This window comes from Abramis brama (genome assembly GCF_963993115.1).
Source record: "Abramis brama genome assembly, chromosome: 16".
NCBI lineage: Eukaryota > Metazoa > Chordata > Actinopteri > Cypriniformes > Leuciscidae > Abramis > Abramis brama.
In genome coordinates this window covers 37,622,374-37,635,649 of record NC_139978.1, presented here as the reverse complement: position 1 = coordinate 37,635,649, position 13,276 = coordinate 37,622,374, and the positions used below count along the sequence as shown (strand labels likewise).

The 13,276-nt window shown below is 45.2% G+C and overlaps 1 protein-coding gene across 2 annotated transcripts; it reads left to right on the top strand.

Annotated features, from left to right (window-relative positions):
* The first annotated feature begins 7,636 nt into the window (after positions 1-7,636).
* LOC311066543 (matrix metalloproteinase-19-like) lies at positions 7,637-11,824 on the top strand. Of its 2 annotated transcripts, none has more exons than XM_084087765.1 (9): positions 7,637-7,768; positions 7,856-7,944; positions 8,246-8,370; positions 9,782-9,994; positions 10,249-10,494; positions 10,582-10,680; positions 10,771-10,935; positions 11,108-11,232; positions 11,326-11,824. In XM_084087765.1, exons 1-9 carry the CDS (start codon positions 7,670-7,672, stop codon positions 11,560-11,562), a joined length of 1,398 nt encoding a protein of 465 aa, XP_083943891.1. In that variant the 5' UTR covers positions 7,637-7,669; the 3' UTR covers positions 11,563-11,824. The 2 variants fall into 2 exon arrangements, with proteins under 2 accessions (XP_083943891.1, XP_083943892.1); XM_084087766.1 differs by having other exon boundaries at positions 7,639-7,768; positions 7,856-7,984.
* The last annotated feature ends 1,452 nt before the right edge of the window (positions 11,825-13,276 follow it).

Sequence of the window (13,276 nt, the reverse complement as noted above, 5' to 3'; positions counted from 1 at the left end):
TTTAAATATCGTTTTCTAACAGGTTTCCCCAAACACTCCATCTGTCATTGGTCAGTCAAACAGGAAGCCCCGCCCCTAACCAACGTGATTGGCCGAGACAGAAGTTAACCTGACCCACCTTAAACAAACAGAACAATATGGTGAAATGGCAGTTACCAATGACTGACTTACATTGACTCTGAACATGAAACTCACACAAACATGTTTCAAGAATGTAACAAAATACACAAGAGAATTACTGAAGTGTTTTGGAAAAAGAGACGCATCAAGAGGCTTGTTATCGGGAGAGTGTTTTACGACTCAAAAACACACATCAATCCTCCTGCGCAACCGCGTCTGCGGAGCTCAGTGTAATTATAAGCTTGTCTTCATGTCACTCCCTGTTGCTCAAACCCAACACTCTCATGAGGATCGGCTTGTTTGTGCCGTTTATAGAATCATAACAGACTCAGATCTGCTCGTGAATATATGCTGACAGATTTTCAGCACAAACAGAGACGTCATGTGTACTCATGATCTATTTGTTTCTTGTTAAATCTGCTAACGTCACGAGACAGTTGTAGCCACTGACTGCTGTTCCAGACGTAGAAGCAGGTGTGCACCTGGCTCTTGGATTGTGATGTCATTTCCTGCGGGAACATTCAGACCTCAGAGCATTCAGAGAATGGGATGTGATACGAGCTTGTTAGTTCTGCACAGCATCACATAATTCTGGATGACCGCAAATATTTGGACCAAACCTCCGCACACAAACACACACATTCACTCACTCACTCACTCACTCACTCACTCACTCACACACACACACACACACACACACACTCACACACACTCACTCACTAGGCTGTATAAATTAGGTCAGCCAGAACTGGGAACACTTCCTATAACACCTGATGTACGCATTACATCATAAGAATGGCATCTACGCTAATATTAGTCTTTCTGTTTATTCCGAGGTTTATTCTGTTTATCCAGATCAGATGGAGAACCTGCGCCTAGACATGACCGCAACACATTTATTTTTTATTTATAGTTTATTTGGTAGGGTTAGATACAGTGAACATAGATTATCTTCTGGAAGCAATCCCATGTCAGTATCATAGTGTTTATAGCCAAGGCTAATTCGCAACACCTGTCCCTAGAAGAGCTTTTTAGATTCAATATTACACTAGATGGATAAATGAAAAAATACAAAATAAACAATAAACAATAAATACATTAAAAGGTCCCAAAAAAACCAAACAGGACAAAAAACATGTTTTGACGTGACTGAGCGACTGAGTCTGGTTTCTCCCAAGGTTTCTTTCTCCATTCTGTCACTGATGGAGTTTTGGTTCCACTGTCGCCTTTGGCTTTTGTCTTGTTTAGTTCGGGGCATTTAATTTAATTTTCAACAATATTATTGATCTTCTGCACTGACACTATTATATGAGAACTGAACTGAGCTGGACGATGACATCACGGTTTTCTCCAGAGCGGCGATATATATATAAATGAACTAAACTAATAACTTTTTTACAACAAAAATGAAACATTACTGAACTTACTTAAAGTTCCCGTGAACCGGAAGTTGCAAACGACTTCTCTCCAGTGTTGTGACGTATTTCCAAGTAAAAGAGAATATTGAATAGAGGGCAGGGTTTTACTTTAGCACTCCTCCTCTCCATCTCTCGCTCACAGCAGACTGACGGTTAGAGGGGTTTAGCGTTTTCAACAGCAGACTGACGGTTAGAGGGGTTTAGCGTTTTCAACAGCAGACTGACGGTTAGAGGGGTTTAGCGTTTTCAACAGCAGACTGACGGTTTGAAGGTTTAGCGTTTTCAACAGCAGACTGACGGTTAGAGGGTTTAGCGTTTTCAACAGCAGACTGACGGTTAGAGGGGTTTAGCGTTTTCAACAGCAGACCGACGGTTAGAGGGGTTTAGCGTTTTCAACAGCAGACTGACGGTTTGAGGGTTTAGCGTTTTCAACAGCAGACTGACGGTTAGAGGGTTTAGCGTTTTCAACAGCAGACTGACGGTTAGAGGGGTTTAGCGTTTTCAACAGCAGACCGACGGTTAGAGGGGTTTAGCGTTTTCAACAGCAGACTGACGGTTTGAGGGTTTAGCGTTTTCAACAGCAGACTGACGTTTAGAGGGGTTTAGCGTTTTCAACAGCAGACTGACGGTTAGAGGGTTTAGCGTTTTCAACAGCAGACTGACGGTTTGAGGGTTTAGCGTTTTCAATAGCAGACCGACGGTTAGAGGGGTTTAGCGTTTTCAACAGCAGACTGACGGTTTGAGGGGTTTAGCGTTTTCAACAGCAGACTGACGGTTAGAGGGGTTTAGCGTTTTCAACAGCAGACTGACGGTTTGAGGGGTTTAACGTTTTCAACAGCAGACTGACGGTTAGAGGGTTTAGCGTTTTCAACAGCAGACTGACGGTTTGAGGGTTTAGCGTTTTCAATAGCAGACCGACGGTTAGAGGGGTTTAGCGTTTTCAACAGCAGACTGACGGTTTGAGGGGTTTAGCGTTTTCAACAGCAGACTGACGGTTAGAGGGTTTAGCGTTTTCAACAGCAGACTGACGGTTTGAGGGTTTAGCGTTTTCAATAGCAGACCGACGGTTAGAGGGGTTTAGCGTTTTCAACAGCAGACTGACGGTTTGAGGGGTTTAGCGTTTTCAACAGCAGACTGACGGTTAGAGGGGTTTAGCGTTTTCAACAGCAGACCGACGGTTAGAGGGGTTTAGCGTTTTCAACAGCAGACTGACGGTTTGAGGGTTTAGCGTTTTCAACAGCAGACTGACGGTTAGAGGGTTTAGCGTTTTCAACAGCAGACTGACGGTTAGAGGGGTTTAGCGTTTTCAACAGCAGACTGACGTTTAGAGGGGTTTAGCGTTTTCAACAGCAGACTGACGGTTAGAGGGTTTAGCGTTTTCAACAGCAGACTGACGGTTTGAGGGTTTAGCGTTTTCAATAGCAGACCGACGGTTAGAGGGGTTTAGCGTTTTCAACAGCAGACTGACGGTTTGAGGGGTTTAGCGTTTTCAACAGCAGACTGACGGTTAGAGGGTTTAGCGTTTTCAACAGCAGACTGACGGTTTGAGGGTTTAGCGTTTTCAATAGCAGACCGACGGTTAGAGGGGTTTAGCGTTTTCAACAGCAGACTGACGGTTTGAGGGGTTTAGCGTTTTCAACAGCAGACTGACGGTTAGAGGGGTTTAGCGTTTTCAACAGCAGACCGACGGTTAGAGGGGTTTAGCGTTTTCAACAGCAGACTGACGGTTTGAGGGTTTAGCGTTTTCAACAGCAGACTGACGGTTAGAGGGTTTAGCGTTTTCAACAGCAGACTGACGGTTAGAGGGGTTTAGCGTTTTCAACAGCAGACCGACGGTTAGAGGGGTTTAGCGTTTTCAACAGCAGACTGACGGTTTGAGGGTTTAGCGTTTTCAACAGCAGACTGACGGTTTGAGGGTTTAGCGTTTTCAACAGCAGACCGACGGTTAGAGGGGTTTAGCGTTTTCAACAGCAGACTGACGGTTTGAGGGGTTTAGCGTTTTCAACAGCAGACTGACGGTTTGAGGGGTTTAGCGTTTTCAACAGCAGACTGACGGTTAGAGGGTTTAGCGTTTTCAACAGCAGACTGACGGTTTGAGGGTTTAGCGTTTTCAACAGCAGACTGACGGTTAGAGGGTTTAGCGTTTTCAACAGCAGACCGACGGTTAGAGGGGTTTAGCGTTTTCAACAGCAGACTGACGGTTTGAGGGGTTTAGCGTTTTCAACAGCAGACTGACGGTTTGAGGGGTTTAGCGTTTTCAACAGCAGACTGACGGTTAGAGGGGTTTAGCGTTTTCAACAGCAGACTGACGGTTTGAGGGTTTAGCGTTTTCAACAGCAGACTGACGGTTAGAGGGTTTAGCGTTTTCAACAGCAGACCGACGGTTAGAGGGGTTTAGCGTTTTCAACAGCAGACCGACGGTTTGAGGGTTTAGCGTTTTCAACAGCAGACTGACGGTTTGAGGGGTTTAGCGTTTTCAACAGCAGACCGACGGTTTGAGGGTTTAGCGTTTTCAACAGCAGACCGACGGTTAGACTGGTTTAGCGTTTTCAACAGCAGACCGACGGTTTGAGGGGTTTAGCGTTTTCAACAGCAGACTGACGGTTAGAGGGTTTAGCGTTTTCAACAGCAGACTGACGGTTAGAGGGGTTTAGCGTTTTCAACAGCAGACTGACGGTTTGAGGGGTTTAGCGTTTTCAACAGCAGACCGACGGTTTGAGGGTTTAGCGTTTTCAACAGCAGACTGACGGTTAGACTGGTTTAGCGTTTTCAACAGCAGACCGACGGTTTGAGGGGTTTAGCATTTTCAACAGCAGACTGACGGTTAGAGGGTTTAGCGTTTTCAACAGCAGACTGACGGTTAGAGGGTTTAGCGTTTTCAACAGCAGACTGACGGTTTGAGGGTTTAGCGTTTTCAACAGCAGACTGACGGTTAGAGGGGTTTAGCATTTTCAACAGCAGACTGACGGTTAGAGGGGTTTAACGTTTTCAACAGCAGACTGACGGTTAGAGGGGTTTAACGTTTTCAACAACAGACCGACGGTTTGAGGGTTTAGCGTTTTCAACAGCAGACCGACGGTTAGAGGGGTTTAGCGTTTTCAACAGCAGACCGACGGTTTGAGGGGTTTAGCGTTTTCAACAGCAGACCGACGGTTAGAGGGGTTTAGCGTTTTCAACAGCAGACCGACGGTTAGAGGGGTTTAGCGTTTTCAACAGCAGACCGACGGTTAGAGGGGTTTAGCGTTTTCAACAGCAGACTGATGGTTAGAGGGGTTTAGCGTTTTCAACAGCAGACTGACGGTTTGAGGGGTTTAGCGTTTTCAACAGCAGACTGACGGTTAGAGGGTTTAGCGTTTTCAACAGCAGACCGACGGTTAGAGGGTTTAGCGTTTTCAACAGCAGATCGACGGTTAGAGGGGTTTAGCGTTTTCAACAGCAGACTGACGGTTAGAGGGGTTTAGCGTTTTCAACAGCAGACTGACGGTTTGAGGGGTTAGCGTTTTCAACAGCAGACTGATGGTTAGAGGGGTTTAGCGTTTTCAACAGCAGACCGACGGTTAGAGGGTTTAGCGTTTTCAACAGCAGATCGACGGTTAGAGGGGTTTAGCGTTTTCAACAGCAGACTGACGGTTAGAGGGGTTTAGCGTTTTCAACAGCAGACTGACGGTTTGAGGGGTTAGCGTTTTCAACAGCAGACTGATGGTTAGAGGGTTTAGCGTTTTCAACAGCAGACTGACGGTTAGAGGGGTTTAGCGTTTTCAACAGCAGACTGACGGTTAGAGGGGTTTAGCGTTTTCAACAGCAGACTGACGGTTTGAGGGGTTAGCGTTTTCAACAGCAGACTGACGGTTAGAGGGGTTTAGCGTTTTCAACAGCAGACCGACGGTTAGAGGGTTTAGCGTTTTCAACAGCAGATCGACGGTTAGAGGGTTTAGCGTTTTCAACAGCAGACCGACGGTTAGAGGGTTTAGCGTTTTCAACAGCAGATCGACGGTTAGAGGGGTTTAGCGTTTTCAACAGCAGACTGACGGTTAGAGGGGTTTAGCGTTTTCAACAGCAGACTGACGGTTTGAGGGGTTAGCGTTTTCAACAGCAGACTGACGGTTAGAGGGGTTTAGCGTTTTCAACAGCAGACCGACGGTTAGAGGGTTTAGCGTTTTCAACAGCAGATCGACGGTTAGAGGGTTTAGCGTTTTCAACAGCAGACCGACGGTTAGAGGGGTTTAGCGTTTTCAGCAGCAGATCGACGGTTAGAGGGTTTAGCGTTTTCAACAGCAGACCGACGGTTAGAGGGGTTTAGCGTTTTCAACAGCAGACTGACGGTTAGAGGGTTTAGTGTTTTCAACAGCAGACTGACGGTTAGAGGGTTTAGCGTTTTCAACAGCAGATCGACGGTTAGAGGGGTTTAGCGTTTTCAACAGCAGACTGACGGTTTGAGGGGTTAGCGTTTTCAACAGCAGACTGACGGTTAGAGGGGTTTAGCGTTTTCAACAGCAGACTGACGGTTAGAGGGTTTAGTGTTTTCAACAGCAGACCGACGGTTAGAGGGGTTTAGCGTTTTCAACAGCAGACCGACGGTTAGAGGGGTTTAGCGTTTTCAACAGCAGACTGACGGTTTGAGGGGTTAGCGTTTTCAACAGCAGACTGACGGTTAGAGGGGTTTAGCGTTTTCAACAGCAGACCGACGGTTAGAGGGGTTTAGCGTTTTCAACAGCAGACCGACGGTTTGAGGGTTTAGCGTTTTCAACAGCAGACTGACGGTTTGAGGGGTTTAACGTTTTCAACAGCAGACTGACGGTTTAGCGTTTTCAACAGCAGACTGACGGTTAGAGGGGTTTAGCGTTTTCAACAGCAGACCGACGGTTAGAGGGGTTTAGCGTTTTCAACAGCAGACTGACGGTTTGAGGGTTTAGCGTTTTCAACAGCAGACTGACGGTTTGAGGGTTTAGCGTTTTCAACAGCAGACTGACGGTTAGAGGGTTTAGCGTTTTCAACAGCAGACTGACGGTTAGAGGGTTTAGCGTTTTCAACAGCAGACTGACGGTTTGAGGGTTTAGCGTTTTCAACAGCAGACTGACGGTTAGAGGGGTTTAGCATTTTCAACAGCAGACTGACGGTTAGAGGGGTTTAACGTTTTCAACAGCAGACTGACGGTTAGAGGGGTTTAACGTTTTCAACAACAGACCGACGGTTTGAGGGTTTAGCGTTTTCAACAGCAGACTGACGGTTAGAGGGGTTTAGCGTTTTCAACAGCAGACCGACGGTTTGAGGGGTTAGCGTTTTCAACAGCAGACTGACGGTTTGAGGGTTTAGCGTTTTCAACAGCAGACCGACGGTTTGAGGGGTTTAGCGTTTTCAACAGCAGACTGACGGTTTGAGGGGTTTAGCGTTTTCAACAGCAGACTGACGGTTTGAGGGGTTAGCGTTTTCAACAGCAGACCGACGGTTTGAGGGGTTTAGCGTTTTCAACAGCAGACTGACGGTTTGAGGGGTTTAGCGTTTTCAACAGCAGACTGACGGTTTGAGGGGTTAGCGTTTTCAACAGCAGACTGACGGTTTGAGGGGTTTAGCGTTTTCAACAGCAGACTGACGGTTTGAGGGTTTAGCGTTTTCAACAGCAGACTGACGGTTAGAGGGGTTTAGCGTTTTCAACTCAAGCCGTCAAACTGACGTCATCAGAGAAGGAACGCCATTCCAGACCAGAAGCAACTTTACAGATTTAGATTAAAGATTACCACGACAAACAGTTTTTTTCTGTGTATAACTACTTGCACGGAATAATTGTTCACCACAAGACTAGTAATATGCGCTAACAAAGTAAATAGGGTCAATTTTAATTTCATGACGACTTTAAGCTGGACTGTGACACTATTTTCTTCTGAAAACAAACTTTGTTCCTGTTATGTCTGTAAAGCTGATTTGAAACAATCTGTATTGTAAAAAGCACTATATAAATAAAGCTGACTTGACACACACACACACACACACACACTCACTCTCACACACACATACACTAACACACACACACACTAACACACACACACACACACTCTCTCTCTCTCTCTCTCTCACACACACACGCCCAGAGGAATCGAGAGTCACAGACACCAGACGATCACACAGTTGCTGAGATGCGAGTCCTTCTGTCGCTACTGTCTCTCGGGTCGGTGTGTGTCGCTCTGGACCCGGTGTGTGTCGCTCTGGATCCAACGCCGCTAACAGAAGCAACGGTAAGAAGGAACTCGTCTGTCTTTGCATTACATTTCTTTGATTATTCTGAAAGTTGTGCAACATGAGCTTGTTGTCCTGTCTCTCAGGTCTATCTGAAGCGATACGGTTATTTATCTTCCTCATCCAACGCAGCTCATCAGGGGCTTCAAACGGAGCAAATGAATGAGGCTCTTCGGTATCTCTCTCACACACACACACACACACACGTTAGAGGGGTAAGCTGTGCCACTTTTTTTTTTACTGTCAAACATCAGCCTGTAGACCGTTTACATTTCAAACAATAAGATGAACTTAAATGATAAAGTGAACCCAACTGTTCCAAAGTCTTGTTCTGCCACATGAAAAACCGTTCTGCATTCTGCAGAGGAACGGGCTGACACAGCTTACCCCGCTCTCCTCCACAGCTGAACGGATCTCTTTTCCTGAGATCAACACAACGCATAAACACAGACCCACCGTCACTAACCCTGTTTCAGACTCTTCCAGAAGGTGATGGGGTTACGGGTGACGGGTCGACTGGACGGGCGAACGCTGGTCATGATGAGATCCGCTCGCTGTGGGCTGAGAGACGCCTTCAACACGCTGGAGTATCGCCTCCTGGGTGCGTCTCAATCAGCGGAGGATCCATGTCTGTCACTGCCTCATTTACAGTCATTTAACATTCTTCATGATATCTTGCACTATATGATATATGTTTGGTTTTGTTCAGTTTGCCCGGAGCTGCTCTTATCTACGCAAGGCTTGTTCTCCAGCAGAACAGAGTCGTAACGCCAGTCCACTGAATGTCAATGATCTCTGACTCAAGCCTTGCATAAACTACGTTACACCACGTTAAGGCTGTCTTTATAACTAGTCTGACCAACTAGCAATACACATTAGACCAAAATACCTTTATATATCAGTAGTGTTGGGAAGTAACTAGTTACATGTAACCGAGTTTCGTAATTTATTTATAAAATAAATGTAACTGTAATCCGTTACAATTGCGGAGAAAAAAATGTGTAATTAAATTACAGTTACAAAATGTTAATGATTACAAAAGATGTTACATCTGAATATTTTCTGTAAAAAGATAGGATTTGTTGAATAATATTAATTTGCTGCTTTGCCTGTTTTTGATGTGCACGATGCCTCCTGTCATTTAAAGGCTGTTTAGATGCTATTCTGATGCTTTTGATTGGTTCTGTTGTTTCTATTTGCAGCCAATTACATCAATTCACATTACCACTGAAAGCTCTTGGCTACAACCTGTCTGAGATTTGCCACCATGGCGAGTGATAAAAATGCGTTCCAGTGCTGGAAATATAAAAATAATTTCATCCAGAAATCTGTATTTACCCTCAGATTGATCTCAAAGAAAAAATAGGTGCTTAAGTCTGATTTTGAAAGACGGACAGTATCAGTGTTAAGCACTACTGTACGGTTAACCCTGCCTGGTTTAAATGTTTGAAAATGAGAAATTTATAAAAGTAATCAAATGTAATCAGTTACATTACTTTAATAAAGTAACTGAAATAGTTGCACTACTTAATACATTTTAAATAGGGTAACTTGTAATATGGAACCTATTACATTTCCAAAGTCAAGTCAAGTCACCTTCATTTATATAGCGCTTTTTACAATACAGATTGTTTCAAAGCAGCTTTACAGTGATAACAGGAAAATCATGCAACAAAGATTGTTTTAGCTGTACAGCAGATCTAGAAAAAAAATCATTGTCTAGTTTAAGTTAGTTTTAGATTGATTCACTTATGTTGTAAAAATCATTAGTTACTAATTTAGGAGCCGCTTACACAACACCATTTTAACTGAAAACAGAAAACTTTTAATGCGTTCATTTACACGACAACAGTGTTTTGGTGGCCAGAGAACGCAAACTTGGAAATAGTGTTCAAAGAGCACGTTTTTGAAAACAAAAGTCACCTTGCCAACACAAGTTGCAAGTGACTTAGAAAAGAAGAAAAAGGTGACCCTTGTAAGCCTAGTGTAAGCGGTGTGTTCACCGGCCACAGGTCACTGGCGTAAGAAGAGACTGACCTATCGCATCCACAACCATCCTCTTCCTCTGGGTTGGGCTCGGACTCGAGCAGTGGTTCGGTCCGCCTTCAACTACTGGAGCGCCGTCTCTCAACTTCACTTCCGAGAGGTCAGCGGAGGTCACGCGGACATCCAGCTCTCCTTCCACAGAAGAGGCCAGGGATGCCCCGTTCCTTTTGACGGACCAGGTGACATTCTTTTACAAAACACATTTCCAGTAAACATTAGATGTTAGGGTTTGAAATGACATTTCAAAAAAGCATTTAAGGCATGTAATGCATTTTTGTAAAATATGCCTTGTCTGTTCAGAAAAATGTAATGTAAAAAAAATGTAAATGTAAATATCAGGAAATTTCAAATGGATGATGTCGAAATGTATCTGTTTGGGCACAAACGTTTGTTGAGCTTGTGCTGATGCGTATCTGTTGCTCTGGGGGTTCAGGGCAGGTTTTGGGTCACGCCGAAGGCCCGGAGTCTGGTGCGGTTCACTTCGATGCCGATGAGGTGTGGACGGAGGGGCGGAGTTACGGAACAAACTTGCGCATCGTAGCCGCCCATGAGATAGGCCACGCCCTCGGACTGGGCCACTCCCAGTTCCACAGCGCACTCATGGGTCCGGTGTACACGGGGTATCAGGACGGATTCAGACTGCACCATGACGACATCCGTGGAATCCAGACTCTGTACGGTAAGAACATGGGCTCGTGTTTCCACTGTGTCCACATGACTGAAGTTTAACCACAGACCGAAAGGTTATTTATATCACCTCTCTCAGGAAAACCTGTGGAAAGGCAATCCGCTGATCAGAGAAAGCCTGATGCGGATCCGTCTGTCCCGAACCCCTGCTCCGCGGCGCTGGACGCCCTCATGCTGGGTAACAGAACAACCGATCTCTGACCCGTCCAATACCTGATGCGGGTCGTTCAGCCTCACGTCTCTGTGCTTCTCTCTCCTCTCTCTGAAGGACCTCTCCACAAGACTTCTGCTTTCAGAGGTCATTACGTGTGGACCGTCTCAGATTCCGGTCATGACGCTCCCGTTCAGATTAATGCCCTGTGGAAAGAGCTGCCTGGCAACATCAATGCAGCTGTTCACTCACAAAGAACCAACAAGTCCTATTTCCTTAAAGGTGAAGTGTAAACCAACACAATGTTGAATTCACTAAGATCTGCTGAAACAGAAATACATTTGCAATTATAAAGTACAAATAAAAACATGTACTTTCAATATAGAACAGTTCTGAGGTGTGTATGTTGCATTTATTATTAATAATAATAACCAGTTGTACCTGATTGCCACAGGAGATAAAGTGTGGAGATACTCTGGCTTTAAACTGGACCACGGATACCCGAAACGACTCCGTATTCCTGCCGACATAGACGCTGCGTTCTTCCTCAGCAGCCGTCGAGCGCTCGTCTTCATCAAGGTGACAGAATCCTGCACAGAGAACCTTCTGTTCTGGTAATCAGCTCAGAGTCATTCTGTGAACAAGCGTAAGCAGCAATTGTCTGTTCTTTAGGGATCGGATTACTGGCTTTGGGATGAACTGGGGTCCGGTAAACTCCTGCTTCAGCCCAGACCTGTGTCCCAGCTCATCGCCGGCTTGCCCTCGGATCCGGACGCAGCCGTGGCCCGGAGCGACGGAGGGGTGTTCGTGTTCAGAGGCGAGCAGTACTGGAGCGTGAGTCCCGCGCTGATGCTGGACGAGGGTTATCCGCGCCGCGCCAGAGAGCCGTGGATGCCGTGTGACGACTAGCCCTGCAGAGTCCTAATCTCTTTACTCAAGAATAATTTTCATGTATATTATCTTCATATCATACATCCAAAAGGGCATCATTACAGAAAAGATAAGACATATTACGAAATCATTGTCAACAGTTCATTAGTAATCTCTGTTTTTTTTAACATGAGCATATACTTATGCATGACTGTAACAGGTGTATTAGAGGCTTGTGGATTCATCTGTTAATCATTCGACTGAGTATTAATAAAAAGGACTGAAACTAAGTGTAAATGTTTTAATGTGTGGAAATGGCATCATTTTCAGTGATGACTGAGTCAATGCTGAGATAAACGCATTTAATTTCACATTTAAAGGAATTGAGAAAACCTGCCCTTGTGTCTTTCCCAACACTTTCATTTTTCGGTGGAACTGAAGGGGAGTGACGCACAAGATCCATGATGTGCTCTGCTTTTGGACAATGACAATAAGCTCCATAAATGCCTAAAAGACACCATACAAGTGGTCTTCAAAGTTCATCCAATTCATGCTTGAATTAAGACCCAATGGGCCCTATCTTGCACCCAGCGCAATTGACTTTGTACACCGACGCATGTATCATTCCTATTTTGCACCCGCGCAAAGCGCGCTTTTCCCTCCACAAAAGCACGTCGCTAAACTAGGGAATGAACTTGCGCTCCCTGGGCGGTTCAGCGCAAAAAAGGAGGCGTGTTCCGGCGCAAACGTTCCTTCATGCTATTTTGCAGGTTTAGAAAACAATTGCGCCACTAACCAGGAAAAAATAGTTTAAAGTCAGTGGCGGGTTGCGCATGTTATTCATATGCTATTTTAAGGGCGCATGCTTGGCCATAATCAATGTAGCGTGTGCACAACGCGCATACACTTTGATTCTCTCATCTACACAGAAGCAGCAGTTTTCATTTTTGCAAATCATATATTATTACGATAGATAGATAGATAGATAGATAGATAGATAGATAGATAGACAATTTATTATAAAAGCATACATCTAGCTTACACATTTACCCAAATTATCATACGCCTTTTTAACCGAAGTTAATTTGGGTGGGTTTCTCCATCCCCAACGTCCCAGACGAGAGCGTTGCTCTCCTTGGCTGTGAACCGCTCCTGGCGCGCGCCTGGCAAATACGCCGTTATAATAGGAATCCGCTTTAGAACAAAGCGCGCCTGCTCTTAAAGGGAATGTGAGATGTCGCTCTGATTGGTTTATTTCACGATACGCCCAAACCACACCTATGAATAATGAAGCTACTTCAGACCAACCCATTTTAGATTTGCGCCTGGCGCAAGAGTCATTTATCCCGCTGGGAAAATAGCAACAGCGCCAAGACCCGCCCACAAAGTTACTTGCGCTTTGCGCTTTGACACTTGCGTTTCAGATCGTTAAAATAGGGCCCAATATATTTTTGAGTCTGTTTCTTGAATAACGCATCTGTTACAGAAGCAGACTCACGAGAAGGAGATTACTGAGCGGATGAACTGAAAGCAGGGTTAGTGGTAAGTGCAATGATACTCTGGAGAGGGGGATGCTGGCGGTGAATATTATGTTTCTTCTTATAGGTGAGATGGCTGGTAGATGATACGGTTGGATGGCAGGAACTCTGAACAGCAGAGGACTTGGAGACACACAGGAAGGACGAGACACTGGAGGAACAACACGGAGGAGAATGGAGATGAGACACAAACAACACGGAGGAGAAGAGACGAG